This window comes from Microtus pennsylvanicus, chromosome 6, assembly GCF_037038515.1.
Source record: "Microtus pennsylvanicus isolate mMicPen1 chromosome 6, mMicPen1.hap1, whole genome shotgun sequence".
NCBI classification, from domain to species: domain Eukaryota; kingdom Metazoa; phylum Chordata; class Mammalia; order Rodentia; family Cricetidae; genus Microtus; species Microtus pennsylvanicus.
In genome coordinates, this window is record NC_134584.1 from 745,001 (window position 1) to 762,306 (window position 17,306).

The 17,306-nt window shown below is 57.6% G+C and overlaps 1 protein-coding gene across 14 annotated transcripts in view; it reads left to right on the forward strand.

Annotated features, from left to right (window-relative positions):
- Positions 1 to 16,029, forward strand: part of Celf5 (CUGBP Elav-like family member 5) — a 29,121-nt gene extending 13,092 nt beyond the window's left edge. For 2 of the 14 annotated variants that reach the window (XM_075975318.1, XM_075975326.1), the window contains exons 3-12: positions 4,005 to 4,056; positions 4,541 to 4,669; positions 6,051 to 6,130; positions 7,205 to 7,351; positions 8,141 to 8,282; positions 8,361 to 8,507; positions 9,322 to 9,384; positions 10,815 to 10,895; positions 12,408 to 12,551; positions 13,005 to 16,029. In XM_075975318.1, coding sequence (XP_075831433.1) covers positions 4,005 to 4,056; positions 4,541 to 4,669; positions 6,051 to 6,130; positions 7,205 to 7,351; positions 8,141 to 8,282; positions 8,361 to 8,507; positions 9,322 to 9,384; positions 10,815 to 10,895; positions 12,408 to 12,551; positions 13,005 to 13,132 — 1,113 coding nt within the window. In that variant the 3' untranslated portion in view covers positions 13,133 to 16,029. Of the gene's footprint in view, positions 1 to 2,166; positions 2,288 to 2,490; positions 2,725 to 4,004; positions 4,057 to 4,540; positions 4,670 to 6,050; positions 6,131 to 7,204; positions 7,352 to 8,140; positions 8,283 to 8,360; positions 8,508 to 9,321; positions 9,385 to 10,814; positions 10,896 to 12,407; positions 12,552 to 13,004 lie in introns of those variants that run through there. The other 12 variants (XM_075975322.1, XM_075975329.1, XM_075975331.1 and 9 more) reach the window with 11 other exon arrangements.
- The last annotated feature ends 1,277 nt before the right edge of the window (positions 16,030 to 17,306 follow it).

Sequence of the window (17,306 nt, forward strand, 5' to 3'; positions counted from 1 at the left end):
CGTGGACCGTGCAGCCTGTGAATTGTGGCTGACACAGGGGAGTCATGTTCTGAATTGTTCTAAGCAGAGAGTTCCCATCTGTAGAATCTGATGTCAACGTAAGCTTCACATTTACGGGCCTTACAATGGAGGTAAAGTTTGTCATCCACAGTGCCCGTGGCTGTACTGCTTGGTTCTAGAACACACCACGGCACGGTCTGGCACATCCTACTCCACAGACGCAGCTGTGTGCCTATAAAACTACCAGAAATAGCACTCTGTGGCCAGATTGGGTGGCCCCGAGGATGGGGCTGGCAGCACCCTCAGGACCCTCACCTTCTGTGGGCCTCGCAAGGGGTGGCCTTCTGCCGCTGAAACTTGGAAGTTCTGAGCTGATGACATTTAATCTGAGAAATCGATGCGTGTGTCATGGCCACAGTGTGTGGGACAGTGAAGATGTGGAACATTCTAGTCTCAGAGCCAGCTGCCCTTACAATGCAGATCTGGAACATTCTGGAACTTGAGACCAGATGAGATGACATGCTTGGAAATTAAGGACCTAGAATGTTCTGGACTAGAAGCCAGCCACCTGTGAGATGCTGAGGACCTAGAACATTCTGGACAGAAGGCCAGCTGCCCATGGAATGCTGAGAACCTAGAATGTTCTGGACAGGAGGCCAGCTGCCCATGGAATGCTGAGGACCTAGAATGTTCTGGACAGAAGGCCAGCTGCTCGTGGGATGTAAAGGACCTAAAACGTTCTAGACAGGAGGCCAGCCGCTGGTGGTACACTAGGAACATGGAATGTCCTGGACCAGATGGCAGCCACCTGTGGGACCCTGGGGACCTGGAACATTCTGAACCGGTCAGCTGCCCGTGAAATGCTGAGGACCTAGAACGTTCTAGATCTGAGTCCAGACGTCCCAGGGGGTGTTCTAGAGTGTTGTGGGACTGTAGATTTGTTCCCACTACTGCAAACCCACCCCCAAAGATGCGTGGAGGGATAGGCATGACCCTGAGCTGTCAGAGGGGGAGGATCCTGCCACACTGCATCAGAATACACCAAGCCTTGACATTCCGGGTCTGTCTTCATTGAGATCTGGAGTTGGTATCCAGCCACACACCTCCAGGCCTCAGTTTCCCCACATGCCACGTAGGCCCAGCAGACAGAAAGACCTGAGGATGCTCTGTAAAGGCCTCGCTTGGCGATCAGGGTTCTGGATGCTCTGCCCCCCACCCCCGCCAATGGTGTAGACAGGATTCTCTGAGAGTAGTCTCTTACCGGGGACCTGGGTCCTGGCCTAGAACCTTCATAAAAAGTCCCAGGATCAGGGAAAGACTTCTGCTTTGAAGAACCAGGCCAAGAATGAAGCAGGACACCGAGGAGGACCCGCTATGTTCACGCACATGCGCGTGCACATTCGTGAATGACCCACCCACTAGGCGGGCGGCTCCCAGAACCCCCTTGCCTCCTTCTCCCCACTAAAGGCGTCTTCCCGCGCTTTTTCGCTTTTTCTCATCTGTGTAGTATTCTACAGTGTGATTCATCCATCCAGTCTGGGGCTCAGGGTGCATGCTGTGGGCATCAATCTGACTGGCAAAGGGTGGCAGGTTGGGGGACGAACCAGCATCCCCCGTGAGCCCTGGGGAAGGTGGCCGTTTTGAAGAAGGGCAGGAGAGGGAGAGGTCCCCTCTGGTGGAGGCCTTGAATGCTGCAGTGAGAGTCTGTAACTGCAGCCCGGATGCAAGGGCGCCATGACGGGGTTCAGGGTAGCTGAGGGCCTCGTTCCTGGTTCTGGAATCTTCCAGCTGCCGGAGAAACCTGCAGGGCCCCGGCTAGACCGGCTGAGATTGTCCGAAGGCTTCGGTTTCCCTTTCTTTAACACACATAGCTCAGAGATGAAATGGGTCCCGACAGAGAACCATGTCTCAACCACAGAACTCCTATCGCTGCTTCAAAACCCACCAAAGATTTTCTTCCGCCGTGGTCGTGGGCAACTACTGGTGTTGTCTCACTCTGCGACACTAGTGAAGGTCCTCCCTGGGTTGCCCCAAATCGTACCCACAGGAGATGGTGTTGGGTAAATGTAAAGAGGAAGAGGGGCCGGGGAAGGGGCGGAGGTGGGAGCTGCAGAAGGTGCAGGGGGAGGGCGGTACCTGGGCGGGACAGATGGGGGAGGCAGGAGTGCCGGGAGACCCAGCTCCGACGCGCAGCGAAGGCACGTGGTGCGGGCAGGGACGGTGCTCCGTGGTCCTTTCTCCGTCACTGTGGGGTGGAGGGGGGACCCCGGGAGCGCTGGAGACTAAGGTCGGTGATGGGGTGGGGGCGACAGAGCCGGGCACACCCCCTCCCTTCCCCTGCCGTCCTCTCCCCTCCCCCTCTCTCGTCTCTAAAAGATTATATTTAAATCTCTTTTGTGCGCCACGAGATCCGAACTCGGAGGCCCCCACCCCCCCCCCAAGAGGCGGTTTCCATGGCAGCGACAACTGCCGGCTTCCGCGGGCTGAATCAGTGTTGCCATGGCAACCCCATCTTCATCTGCCCAAGGTGCTAGGGAGGATGGCAGAGGGGGAGGGCTGGCGGGGGCGTATGGGAGGGGCCGTGGGGGGCGGAGAGGCTAGATCTGGGGGACCCCTCCCCTGCTTCGTCCCCCCCACACCCCTCCTGTGCGCCCTGACCCCAGAAGCGGAACTATCCGGTTCAGATCGCCTCCCCCCCACCCTGGGGTGGGGTGTGGTACCCAGGTGCAAAGGGGATAGGGTTGGGGGGAATCTGGCTCTTTTGGGGGGCAGGGAGCAGAGCAGGTAGTGCGGGTGCCTGTGAGGGTCTTAGGGGAGGAGATGGGATCCCAAAGTGGGGGCGAGAGGAGAATTCTGGAAGGGGAAGGGACCGGAGGAAGTCGGAAGCACTGGAGGGGAAGGGGTGTGGAGAGGGGTGGCAGGGAGGGGATGGGAAGGGGAGGAGAGGAGTGGGGGAGGGGGGAGGAACGAGGTGGTTGGAGAAGGGGAGAGGTGAGGGGTAAGGAGGGGGAGGGGAGGAGGAGGGATGGGGGAGGGGAGCTGTGCACTAGGAGGGCTAGGGCCTCTCATCTTGGGGGTCCAGCACTGGAGGGAAGGGTGGGTGCAGGTGAGGACGTTCAGGGGAGGAGGCCAAGGTGGGGGGTGCGGGGATCACTGGGCTGGTCCGGAACTGTCAATCAGGTTGGCGCAAAGCGTAAAGGGGTAGCCTGATCTGACTCGGGTGGGGACCCCACTCCCTGCTCTTGTGCCTTCTTGGGCCCCTCCTCCCTTACCCCTAGAGTGGGGTGATGCTGAGCTCCCTGTGTCTGGAGAGAGAGCAGAGGCAGGAGGCAGCGAGGAGCCCTGAGGAAGGGGGGATCACTGCTGGGACTTTTGAGTTGAGTTTTGACAGTTGAGTAGGAGCTCACTCGTGCGAATGTCCCAGTCAGGAGGATGACTCCGTCAGGGGCAGGGGACCCATCCCATCAAGTGCCATTTTCTGGGGTGGGACGCCCAAGAGCCCAGAGCAGTTGGTCCAGGTATCACTTGGCTACTGAGCAGTAACAAACACTCCCAATCATTATACTTGCTCGTGGTTCTCTGGGCTAGCAGAGGCAACTGAAATTCTTCAGAATGTGTCCTCCTGCGAGCCATCAGCAGCTAACCCAGGCTGGCTCTCTAGGACTCTGTGCAGAGAGGAACAAGCTATCTAGCACCGAAGGTGGCAGCTGTGGCTTCACTTCCAGTATGTTCTGTACTGGAGGAAGTCACTCAGCCAAATCCAGACTGACTTCTTGAAGACAGAAATCGCAATGTGAAATCTACACCCAGGGCTGGAGGAAATATTGTCATTTCCAAAGACAGTCCTGGTGGGGGGATAATTATCATTGGGTTTTGAAGGCTAGCTAAGAGTTTACCGGCACTGGGCTTGGTTGCTTGGGTGTGTGCCAAGACAAAGGGGAACACCCGGCGCCTGCGCCCCACTCGGTCCTCTGCCACCCTGACTCTGTTTTCCCTCTCCACAGATGGCGCGGCCGATCCAGGTGAAGCCGGCGGACAGTGAGAGCCGTGGAGGTAGTAGTAATTTCCCCGTGGCCGTGGCCTCTGCAGCCTCAGGGTTAGGGCTCTGGCCTGCTCCGTCAGCTCCCCCGGAGTTCAGACACCCCACACCTTTCCTGTTCCCTCACGGGTGCCCGAGGGCTGCAGACTTAGGGCGTGGGGAGAGGTGTGGGCAAAGCTGTTGGGACGCCCTGTGTACGTGGGAGCTCGGTAAAGCCCAGCATTGCCAGTCCTTGTCACTCTATCTGTCTTGGCTGTCAATTGGGACAGGTAGTAGACCCCTTCTCTCGCGATTCTGACTGTACCCCAGTCTCCCGTCTCTTCCTCCCTGACGCCCCCTCCCCTCGTCTCTACTTCCTCGCTCTCTCATCCCCGAGCGACGGGGAGCGACGGGCAGCAGGGCAGCCTGAGCAAAGGTCCTGGGGCAGCACGGGTCAGGGCTGAGGGGCCCGTGGGCCTAGCGCAGGCTCAGCGGGGCCGTGGGCCGGGGGTCCGCCCACAGGGGACCGGAAGCTGTTCGTGGGCATGCTCAATAAGCAGCAGTCGGAGGAAGATGTGCTCAGGCTCTTCCAACCCTTCGGCGTCATCGATGAGTGCACAGTGCTGCGCGGACCCGATGGCAGCAGCAAAGGTGACTGGCAGGCGATGGGGCGGAGCCTCGGTGAGGGGAGGAGCTTGGAGGGTCCTGGGCGGGGCGGGGCTTCGGTGAGGACTCTCCCTTGCGTGGTGGGTGTGACTTTAGGAAGAGCTCCGCCTGAGGTGGGCATGGTCTGTGGGAAGGGGTGGAGTGGGTGGGGTGGGTCTGGAGGGGGATGGCAGGGGCCTGTGGGGAGGGCTGAGTGTGCACCGCAGATGGTCATTCTTGAGGATTTTCATATCCTAGTCCTGAAGTGGAGGGAGGAGAGGGGAGCCCAGCACACGGTTGTCTTTAGGACCCTGTGTAGGAGCTTGGTACCGCCCACCTGCTTCCTGGTACCTGTCACTTGGTATTTTTAACTGTGGCTTGCAAAAAGAGTGGGGCTGGAGGGGGAGGCGGGGTCGCCGGCCCCATCCAAGTGTCCATTCAGTTGGGGCTGTTGTGTCCCTGCAGCTTGGTCCTCGGGACTACGGCCCAGGCCTCTCAGCTTCTCTCCCTGAGTGTCTCAAGTTCTGTCTGTCTTCCTGTGTCTGTCTGTCCGTCTGTATGACTGGCAGACTGATACCACCCTGGATCCATGGTGTATGACCCTGGCTGAGGTACATCTGCCTCGGTGGCCACCACATGACTCTGTGTGTTCGTCTGTCTGACCGGCTGCCAGGATCCACAGGTTCCAGTACACCCTCTGCATCCTGGAGGTCAAGGCTGGTGACCCTTCAAACACTTGTCTCATTCATTCTAATGGGACCTTCTGGGGCCCAGCCTGCATCTGAAAGTGTGTGTGTGACTGCCTGGGTCTCAACACAGAACCTGGCAGCTGAGCTGACTTCCTACTCTCTGATCACATGGATGGACAGATGGACGGACGGACAGATGGATGGATGGACGGATGGGTGGATGGATGGACGGACGGACGGATGGATGATGGATGGATGGGTGGATGATGGATTATGGACGGATGGATGGATAGACGGATGGGTTGGTAGATGGACGGATGAATGGATGGGTTGGTGGACGGACGGGTGGACGGACGGACGGACGGACGGATGGATGGGTGGGTGGATGGATGGATGGACAGCAGACAGACTGACCCAGTAGTGGTTGGGAGGGTGGGGAATGCTGGGTGAAATATGAGTTAATAAGTGGGGGCAGATGACTGACATCCTGTTAGTCTGAATCCACTGCTGACATCGACATCTCTGTCCCCGAAAGATGACTGCGTGTCTTGTCTGTTGGGGCCTCTCAGCCCTCCCCAGGTCCGTGTGGACGGACTCCTGTCTACTGTCTTTCATGAGCGGCAACCAAGGACTCTGTCTCCCCTTGTTCCCCACCTTCTCACCCTTCAGTCCCTCACCTCCACCTCCCTCCCTCCCAGGCTGTGCCTTCGTGAAGTTTTCTTCCCACACAGAGGCGCAGGCGGCCATCCATGCCTTGCATGGCAGCCAGACCATGCCGGTGAGTGAGAACCGCCCTCGCTACCATGGCGGGTGGAGGAGATTGGGTGACCAGAGTGATGGGTGGTGGTGGTGTTACCCCCTCTCAGACTACTTCAGACAGGAGGGCAGAGGCTGTGCTCAAAGCTGTACGAGCAGTGTCCCAGTGCATTGTGGGACAGCTGGACGACGTGTAGAGACCAAGGACCTCATTCTAGGGCAGTGGGGACCCACAGTGGGCACCAAGGGAGGGAGGTTGCTAGGCTATTTGCATGGATTCTCTTAGGTCAGGTCCCCACTGGGTGGCTGGGGGCTGCTCTGAAGGAACTGTGTGGAGACAATGGGGGGTGCTGGAGACTCATTAGGCCAAGGGGAAGTGGGGGCCAGGTGTTCAAGGTCCCAGGTGTAGAATTACTCAGGTATGCCCCCAAGTCTTCACTATAGGTAAGCTGAGTCCCTGGCCTTACAGGAGCGGCTGTGTCCCTAACATGGTTGAGCAGGTTCAGGTCACCTCCAGGCTGACTCCCTCACAACCAGAGCCAAGGAACGGGTTGTCTGTCCAAGGGGATTGTCTACAAGCCTGGCTAGGAGCATCTGGGTCCAGTCACCAAGAAAGACCCGGCTGGATACTGGTCCTGGACTAAACTCTGGATTCTGGCCCCCAGTTCTTCATATACTGATCCCTGAGCCCCCACTGAGCCCCAGTTTCTGACTTAGTTTAGGAACATGTGTGATCCGTGCACTGTCAGCCTTCATGGCCCCTGGCGATGGGGAACCTCAGCTGGTCCCAAGTGTGGGCCACCCCAAACTCCTCCACTTTCCCTCTCTGACCGGATATAGTTATAGCTAGAACCCCCAACACACTGTGGTCCCATACGTGAACCCTGGACCTGCATGCTCCACCTCACTGTGGCTGTGTGGCTACCTCGCAGACCCCATGGCCACGTCACTGCACTGCCAGGCCCAGGATGAGAGCCCGACGCACATCTTGTGTGGTCCTGGCTCTTCTAGTTGTGGATCAAGTCATAGCTGGTACCTCCACTCTCATCCATGGGGTGCCCCCGTTCTACCGCAACACCGCACACTCTCCTTACAGGGAGCCTCCTCCAGCCTGGTGGTCAAGTTCGCCGACACAGACAAAGAGCGGACCCTGAGGCGCATGCAGCAGATGGTTGGCCAGCTGGGCATCCTGACTCCATCCCTCACCCTGCCCTTCAGCCCCTACAGTGCCTACGCCCAGGCTGTGAGTGATCCCCGCATGTGGGCACCGAGTCTGGGGCTCAGCCACACCCTATCATTCATTCCAACTGACCGGGATCTGGTCCTGGGCGGGGCTGAGCCTCACACCCAGCAGGGTGAACTGAGCTGCAGTCCCAGGCTGAAAGCCTAGGTCTTGACACAGCCACCACCCTAACTGACCCCCTAATCCCAGATGTACCCCTACTGTGGGCAGAAGGCTAATATCTCCACTCAATTGGACCCAAATGGCTGGAGCCTAGATCCCACCATCCCTAAATCTGCTTTTGGTCCAGCTCTGGCTAAATCCTCAAGGCTGATCCCAGGCTGAGCCTCAAGGTCTACTTGCCTTGTTCCTGGGCAGATCTGACCTTAATCTGTATCTAGATATTGGAGTTCTGTTTCTAAGCAGAGTTTTTAGTCAAGGCCGAGCCAGGATCCTGTGCTGACCCAGGTCTCATACCCTAGACCCATCTGGGATTCCAGGCTAAACCCTGATCCATAACTGAGCCTCAGTTTCTAACTTAGCCAGGAACCGAGACTGAGTCCTGATCCCAACCTCAGTCCTAATGCCTGGCTGATCCCTGATCCCAGAATGAACTTCGACCCAAGTATTAGCTTCCATTTCTGAGCCCCGAATCTCGGCCTTTTCCCCAGGCCGACTGCTAATGCTTACTGAACCCTCTCGCTGTGACCGGCTTTCCCCAAGCCCAGCTTGAGCCGTGCACCCAGCGGGGTCCTTCCCTACTCCCGAGCCGTGATGGGGCCGATCCCACTCACACCATCTCTTCCCCAGCTCATGCAGCAGCAGACCACGGTGCTGTCCACCACCGGCAGCTACCTGAGCCCCGGCGTAGCCTTTCCTCCCTGCCATATCCAGCAGATTGGCGCCGTCAGCCTTAACGGTCTGCCTGCCACGCCCATCGCCCCCGCCTCCGGTGAGAGCAGCTTCCCAGAGGCCTCGGGACAGGCGGGCAGCACCCCCACCCCGTATCTGACCCTCTCCCCCTCCTCAGGACTGCACTCGCCCCCACTGCTAGGCACTGCCGCTGTTCCTGGCCTGGTGGCACCCATTCCCAATGGCTTCCCAGGCGTCCTGCCCTTCCCTGGGAGCCACCCTGCCCTGGAGACCGTCTATGCCAATGGCCTCGTCCCCTACCCAGGTAACTCGCAGTGCCTGGAGTGGGCACAGCAACTGGGGGACACACCGAGGTTCCCCACAACATGACATTCGGGGCATCTAGACAGGTGAGGGAACAGGAAGAGGCCGAGAAGGAGGCCACATGAGAACCATGCACCAAGCCAGCTCTGGGTTCAAATTCCATTTCAGCAATCTAGCCAGTTTCCCTAACTGGAAAAATGGGATAGCTGAAGTCCAGAGCTGGCGGGGGGAGGGGGTGCAAGGAGCATTTGGCTAGTATTAGGCTCCTGTCTCTCCTTGTTTGCTGAGATGTAGTCCAGGCTGGCTTTCAATTTCCCCGTGAAACCCAGGCTGTGCCTAGACTCCCTCTGAAGCTCAGGCTGGTCTCAAAGTCACTCCTTAGCCCTGGCTGGTCTTAAACTAAGGGCAGTCCTCTTGCCTCCACCTCCCAAGTGCTGAGGTGACAACCGGGGCCGCTGCACCTGACTTAATTCTTTCTTCTGTAGTCAGCTAAGATTCTGGACATTGTAGAAATGGGGCAAGTTGGGCCTGGGCTGCAATGCTAATGACCCAAACTAGGAACTGGGTGCACTATGGGACCTTGGGGGTCTCCACAGGTTGAGGTGGTCTGGGCAGGGGATAGGGTATGGGGGATGACTCCTTGGTGCGGAGGGGTGATGGGCACACAGATTCATTTGGTTTCTGTCATTTGCTTCCCGGGGGCCCTGGGCAAGCTCATATACACCTGTTTCCCTGGCTTGCTAGCTGAGGGTTAACACAGAAGGGAAGCGCAGTGGTTGTGCGTGTTGGGACTCAGTTCCTCCTCTGCCCCACAGCTCAGAGCCCCACTGTGGCAGAGACCCTACATCCTGCCTTCTCCGGAGTCCAGCAGTACACAGGTAGAGGCAGCCCCGCCCTGACCCTGTAGCAGACAGTCCTGGTCAAGCCTGTGCCAACTGTGACCACTCACCTCAGGGTCTCACGCCCTGCCCGAAGCCCTTGTCCTTCGCTCAGTCTTAAGTCTGGGTCCCTTAAGCCTGGTGCTCTCTCTGAGTCAGGGCCTGACCACCTCCCCAAAGCCAGGGCTACACCTGGCTGTTCTCTGGATATAGCCCTGTCCCACCCAACTTTGTGAATCTGACCCCACCTCTTGAGACATAAGCCCACCCAGTGCCTCGCCCGTGAGCACCACCAACTAGGTTCTTCAGAGGTTTCCATCCCAGCCCTCTACTAAGTCATGGCCCTGTTCTCCATCATGACCCCCACCCCGTCTGTCTTCAGCTCTAGTCTCTACGGCCAGGGACCAGGACATGGGGGCAGAGCTAGGGCCTGAGGAGTGGGCTCAGGGCACAAGGAGGCGGAGGTGCAGGGCCCCAGCTGATGAGGAGCCAGGATGAAGGGCAGAGGCATAGCGCAGGGCAGGGACATAGAGCAAGGGGCAGGGCCTACTGCTCAGCCATGGACTAGTCCCTCTAACTATGGCCTCATTCCTTGTTTTTTTGCTACTATGGTTCTGCCTATAGTTCTACCTTTGTTCGGCCACACCCCGGCCCTGGACCTCATGCAGCCTCTGCTCTGGCCCAGCCCTGCTTGTCCCAGTAAACACACACACTGACACTCCCCCCCCCCCGCGCCCCAGTTCTGGCTGTGCACTGGCCGGGTTCTGGCCCCAACCAGCGTTTCCCACATTACTGCCTTGCCCCCCTCACCTCTAGCCCCACCCCATCCACGTTCTCACCCTTCAAGTCCAAATGCCATCCCTCAGTCATGCCTCCACTCCCACTATACACCCTCCCAACCCACTCCTCAGCCCCGGGTCCTGCCCCTTCAACCCCGCAATGCCCTCTGCCCTGGCCCCACCACTCAATGCAACCTCCACTCTCTGCCTGGACCCACCCTTTACTTCAGCCTCGCTCTCAACCCTGGCTCTGCCCCCTCACTAAGCCCCGCCCCTAACCTGGATCCCTCACTTCAACCCCGCCAACTACCCTGGCTTTGCCCCTCACTCAACCCCACCCGCTGCACTGGACCCCTTCACTTCAGCCCTGCCCACTACCCTGGCTCTGCCCCTCACTCAGCCCTACCCTCTGCCCAGGACCCTTCATTTAGCCCTGCCCTCTACCCTGGACCCTTCACTTCAGCCCCGCCCTCTGCCCTGGACCCCTCACTCAGCCCTGCCCACTACCCTGGCTCTGCCCCTCATTCAGCCCCGCCCTCTACGCTGGACCCCTCACTCAGCCCCGCCCTCTACGCTGGACCCCTCACTCAGCCCCGCCCCCTTTCCCGGACCCCCTCACTCAGCCCTGCCTCCTGCCTCTGCTCTCTGCAGCCATGTACCCCACCGCGGCCATTGCGCCAGTGGCGCACGGCGTCCCGCAGCCTCCGCACCTCCTGCAGCAGCAGCGTGAAGGTGAGGCGACCCCTGCCAGCCCCGTCCTCATCTGCACCGCTGACCTCGCCCCTCCATGGAACGGCGGCCCTTGCGGTTCCCATCCCCTATGGACAAGCGAGGAAACCCCATTTTTGGTGCGCGTTTGTGTGAGGAGGCATCTTGGGTAAACTGAGGCCTTCCCAGTGAAGCCAAGCCTATGGAGGGCCTGCGGGAGGAAGCAGGAGTCCGGAGTCCATGGAGGTATCTTGGGTAAACTGAGGCCTTCCCAGTGAAGCACGGCCTGTGGAGGGCATGCGGGAGGAAGCAGCAGTCCGGAGTCCCGCAACCTAGAGGCACTCTCATCGTCTTCTGGCTGGGCACTGTGGCCAGTGCCTCAGTTTCCCTATCTGCTGCTCTGCTCAGGTGTCCTGCCCCCGCCAGTGTAGGCCAGGAGGCATTAAGAAGCCCCTGGCGTCCCCTCCTTTATCCACTGCCTGTGGAGCAGGAGGGCCTGGGGAGAGGTGAAGCCTCAGGCCTGCCCTGTGGCGCGTGTGCCCGAGAGGAAGGACCTGTCCTCAGCTGTGATGGGGCCTCACTCCCGGCATGGAGGAGCTGGGCTCGGAGCCTAGTTCTGGCCTTTGAGGGACAACCGATGTCCCTGGACTGTTCCACTGTGGGCCACATCTTGTCTCCCAGACACTGTGCGGCTAAAGCCACCAGGAGGACATTTTTATCTGACTGTTGGGAACTTCCTCCTTCGACTCCTGGCCAGGATGGCTCAGCAGGAAAAAACGCTAGCCATCAAGACACTGAGTAGTTTGGTCCCCAGAGCCCACATGGTGGCGCCTCACGCAGGTTGTCCTCTGACCTCCACACAGGCACTGTGGCACACGCGCTACAGCTAAAATTAGACAGACAGACAGACAACCTCTATACCTCCCAGCTACAGCTCTGGCTCCATCGTCTAAATGAATTTTTTTTCTCTCTCCACGTGTGTGTTGCACACATGTGTGTGTTTGTGGGTGTGTTTGAGACTAGGTCTCACTGTCTAGCTCACACTAGATTCATAAACACAGCAATCTTCCTGCCTCAGCCTCCCAAGTCTCAGGATGACTGACATGCGTGTGCCACCATGTTGGCCTCCAGGCTTTGAAATGTTGTCAGGGGTGTTTTCGACAGGACAAGGCCCACAGGGTCACTGCTGAAGCCCCCGCAGCCTCCCCCATCGCCCCACCACCTGCCTCTGCTGACCTGGCCTGGAGGCGGAGGCTGCAGGGCATGACATGGAGTTTGGGGAGTCAGTCTGGGAGGGTTCAGGGTGGGGAAGGAGAAGGGATCTGGGTTTGGTCTGTAGTGAGCTCTGGCTGGGTGAATGGCATATGGGAGGGATCAAGGCTCTTCGGGCTCAACCTCTGCTCCTCACCATTCTATCGGGGGGTCTCAAGAAGCCCCCCACTGCATCCACAGCCAGAGACAAGGACTGGACCCCAACCCAGGGGGGTCCACCTCCTCTCCTTGGGGGCTTTATGTCTTTCTCTCCCCCACCTACAGGTCCCGAAGGCTGTAACCTGTTTATCTACCACCTCCCCCAGGAGTTTGGAGACATGGAGCTGACGCAGATGTTCCTCCCCTTCGGCAATATCATCTCCTCCAAGGTGTTTATGGATCGGGCTACCAACCAGAGCAAGTGTTTCGGTGAGTGGACACGCCTAGAATCCCCAGTGAGGGGCTGGGGGCGTGGTCAGGGTGGAGCCCCGCCTGGAATCCCCAGTGAGGGGCTGGGGGCGTGGTCAGGGTGGAGCCCCGCCTGGAATCCTCAGCGTGGGGCTGGGGGCGTGGTCAGGGTGGGGCTTTGCCTAGAATCCACAGTGAGGGGCTGGGGGCGTGGTCAGAGCGGAGCCCCGCCTGGAATCCTCAGCGTGGGGCTGGGGGCGTGGTCAGGGTACCGTGCCTGCCTAGCATGTATAAGATTCTAGTAAATTCCTCAGTACCACATCAGTGTTATAGGAAGAAAACAAGACTGTGGCCCCATATCACATGGGAAGTTTACTGGGCTGGATGGGATGGAAGTGAGGTCCCCATCCCTAGGGACATACCCGATGCCGAGACCACTGCCCCTTACCAACTCCAGTCACTTTGTCCCTTCAGGATTCGTGAGCTTTGACCACCCGGCCAGCGCGCAGGCGGCCATCCAGGCCATGAACGGCTTTCAGATCGGTATGAAGAGGCTGAAGGTGCAGCTGAAGAGACCCAAAGACCCAGGACACCCGTACTGACCATGCCCACAGCCCCTCCGCGCTGTGGGCCTGGCCCCAGGTGAGCCGCCAGGCGGCCCTGTGCCCTGCCCAGCCCTGGTATCATCTAATCGTCCTCCTATCCCAAGCTCACTCTCCCAATCCTGGGGGCGGGAGTGATGCACCAAGAGCCCACCTGGGGATAAAACCCTCCCCCGTCACCTTGCGGCTTGGGTGGCCCAGAGGGTGGAGTTCGCAAGGGGAGGTGGAGAGGAAGCTAGGCGCTCCCACCAAGGGGGCTTCCCAGGGAAAGTTCACCCCAGAGGTGGGTTTGTGGGTCTGGGGTGCAGGGTGTGGTGGGGCTTCTAGCCAGTCCTCTGAAGCTGTTCCCCAGCCGAGAAGCCCTAAAACAGAGAGGAGACGTTCAACACACACCCAGGTCTGGGTCCCTAGGGCTTGACTTTGGAATGTTTGGCCCAGAACTGAAGCAGAGGAGATGGGGACCCCGTCACAGCCTTCCAGTCCGCCACCTCTGTCCCCACCAGCTCCCACAGCTCTGTCTTCTAATTTCATGTCCAGTGCGTATGCCACTCACCAACTCGCAAAACAAACAAAAAGCCAGATCTACCCCAAACAAACAAAAATCCAAATTCCAGTTCCCATCAAAGCCACATTCTCAGCACATTCTCTGGGACTGAACAAGTACACGGTCTCACGGAGGTGACAGCTCGGCCACCAGCAGCCGCCACCTGCATACCGCCCAGGAATATGTTCACTTCTTTCTTCTTTTCCTTCTCTCTCTTTCTTTCTTTCTTTCTTTCTTTCTTTCTTTCTTTCTTTCTTTCTTTCTTTCCCCACCTCGCCCAGGGTCTGGTAGAGCTGAGCAGTCTTTAGTCCTTCAGTGTTTTTTGTTTGTTATCTGGGTTTTGGGGTTTTATTTATTTTATTTTGGTTTCAATTAGGAAATCTGTCAATCAGGAACAAATCCCCAGGACACCTGCCAGGTCTTCACTTTTCACCCAGTGTCCTGGGCTAAATGTCCCCAAACTGATGGTGACTGTCAGAAACTGTGGTTTTGACGACACTGGGGTTTTCTTGCCAGGACAAAAGTGAAGCGGGGCAAGGTGTTCTGTACCCCACTCCCCTCCCTTCCACTGTTCCCTAATGCCTCCCCACATCTTCCCTGGGTTGAGTGGTTCCGCTTCCAACTACCCCAGGACTTTTATGTAAATTACAGCCAAGTTTGGACACCAGCCCTCCCAGTGACTCCCCCTTCCCCATTTGTCTCCCTACATAGGCCCCCCAATCCCAAAGCCACCAAGAGCCACATGGGGCACAAAATGTTCCACGGCATGTCATGGGGGGGACAGGAGTCTGAGCCCGGGTCTGAGGGGTCCATACACTGCCAATCTCCACCCACCCCTGGACTCGGGAACACACACACACACCCGTCCGACTCGGTGGCTTTCCAGGCCAGCTAGTACCCCCTTAGCCAGAACCCCACTCCCCGTTCCCTGTAGCCGCGTGTGAGAGCACGGAGCATAGACTATGTATTTTTGGAGTATGAACCACAGGGGCCAAACGGCTCTGAGCCGGCCACGCATGGGACCAAGGACAGAAGAGGCCGGCCGGCTGGAGGCCGCCCCCCCCCCCCCCGACGCCAAACCAGGACCCTGCCAACACCATATACCTCCAGTTCTTGGGGTCCCCACGGCTGCTACCACCTCCCGCGTCTAGGGCTCCCCTCCACACACACCCTTCCCGCTTTCACAGCCTTACTTGGGTGACCAGGTGTCCTTAGCTTCCCACTGGGGAAGCCTCCTGCCCCCAGATTGCCTGCCAAGTGTCCCCTCCCACCGCCCCCAGGTGCCCCCCACTGGCCCCTATGTCTCCCCACTTTCCTCCTTTCCCCCCACTGCCTCCAGCTGTTCCTCCCATGTCCCCCACTGCCCCCTGTGCCCCCGACCGCCCTTCAGGTGCCCCCCTCCCCCATCCTCCAATCACCAGCCTTGAACTGAAGGTCTCTACCGAGGTCGCCCCAAGTCGGTCGGACGTCGCCACACAGCCCGCCAGACCTGGTTGCTGGCGCCGTGGACTCTACACTCTGATTTATTTTCTCTCATTTTTGCTGTGGTCCTTTTCAAGACCACAAGGAAGGGCGGGGGGGGGGGGTGGAGACTCACTAATAATCCGCTTCTGTTTCCTAGCTGGGGGATTGGGAAGACTTTGGTGGGGAGCGCCCCTGTATATTACCCCCTGCCCACGCACGCACCCACTGCTAAGCACAGAATCCTTAGTTTGGACATCCCACCAGGGGGAGGGGAGTCCGGATCCCTTCCGACGTGTCCAAAAGCAAAACAGAAGAGATTTTAAAAAAATAAGGTTAAAAAATGCAAAAACAGATTTTTTTCAAAAGAAAAAAACCTTTTTGTTTCTACCAACATGTTTGTTGACTTAGCCAAAACAAAGGGGAAAAAAGTAAAAAAAAAAAAATCCCTCCCGATTCTGCCCACCTTGTTTCGCGTCCCCGGTTCTGAACATTCCTACAGTGAGACTGTGTTCCGTCCACGTGCGCGTGTGGCCCCAGGGTCACCCGCAGAGTACGTGTGGCGTGCGCTGGCGTGCGCACCGTCATTCATGTTTACGAGCTGTAAATACATTTTTATACTCCACTCGAGAGACCCTATGTGATTTGTACGACGGCCTTTATTTCTGCTACAACGAATTTCGTGAAATCTCAACTTCAGACTGAATTTTGGAGACAGCAGAGAGAGGATGGGGGCGGTGGAAGGTGGAGAGGAAATGCGAGCTCTAGTCCCCCTGCCTTCTGTTTGTGTGCGGAGGAGCTAGGTCTCAACGTCAAATCACCTCTCTTCGGTCTGGAAAAGAAAAAAAAAGCTAAAAGTTTATTTAATAAAAGTTTTACTTGTTAGCAGCGATTCTCTCTCCCCGTGTTTTCCTGTGTGTGGCACATGGCAGAGCCATGTTCCTTGTCTGGTCCTGAGTAATAGCCCAGTGTGTGAATAAAACACTCTTATGAGCTGCTTCATGCCGGCGCACACCCTTAACCCCAGCAGTCGGGAGGCAGAGGCAGGAGGATCTGTGAGTTTGAGGCCAGCCTGGTCTACAGAGTGAGTTCCTGGACAGCCAGGGCTACAGAAAAAAAAAAAAAAAAACCCTGTCTGGAACACACTCCCCCCCCCAAAAAAAGATAAAAAGTTTCTTCCCATTTATCTTCATCTGGGCATTTCTTCTGTCATTTGGAAATGTGGCTCAAACGTCTATGAACATTCACCAGCAAGTTTCTTTGTGGAATTGTTTCAGGTGACCTGAGTGACCGAGAAGTAAAACTGGCCCTGCCCAGAATCCCCCAGTGAGGGGCTGGGGGCATGGTTAGGGTGGAGCCCCGCCTAGAATCCCCAGGGAGGGGCTGGGGGCGTGGTTAGGGTGGAGCCCCGCCTAGAATCCCCAGGGAGGGGCTGGGGGCGTGGCTTTGCTGGTCACTTCAGACAAGAGGGCTTTTGATGAACATGCCCTGCGCTCACTCCACCTTCTCCTGAACACCCGGAGTTTGAATCCAGATAAGAACCCCTCTTGGCTGCGGAGCTAATGAGACTCAGTTTACCCCCTCTGAAGAAAGCGGATTGATGTGTCAGCACTTCGAGCCTGCGGCAGAGGCAGCAGACAGCGTATCTGAGCGATGGAGGGAGGATTTGCTGAGCGCCTGTTGTGTGCAGCACACTGGTCTGGGGCAATTTGTGGAGGTCGTGTGACAGCAAAGAATAACCATGCCCAAAGCTTTAGCGGGTTCCCTAACGTTTGCACAATCAACGCCACCTCCACCCCCTTCTCCAGCCCCTTTCTCCCAGGCGCCTTCTTCCCAACCGGAGGAGCAGCGACTGTGTCCAGGGTGGGCCTGTGCAGGCGGCACTCACCCTTCGCCCTTAGAAATAATGTCATCGGGCCAAAATAAACGTCCCCTGGGAGAGACGGAGGCCGGAGGCCGGTGGGATGCAGACCAGCCTGGGCAGCACCATGAAATCCGGTCTGAAGACAGAATAACAAAGTGGAAAAGACGAGGCTGAGTAAAAGAAAATAAGTAAATTTTAAGATAAATTTCAAGGTGAAATTAAATTTTGAAACAAAGCAAATTCATTTCAAAAGATAATTAACTAGCTTTTCAGATAAACGACCTACAAAATGCAGGCGACAACCC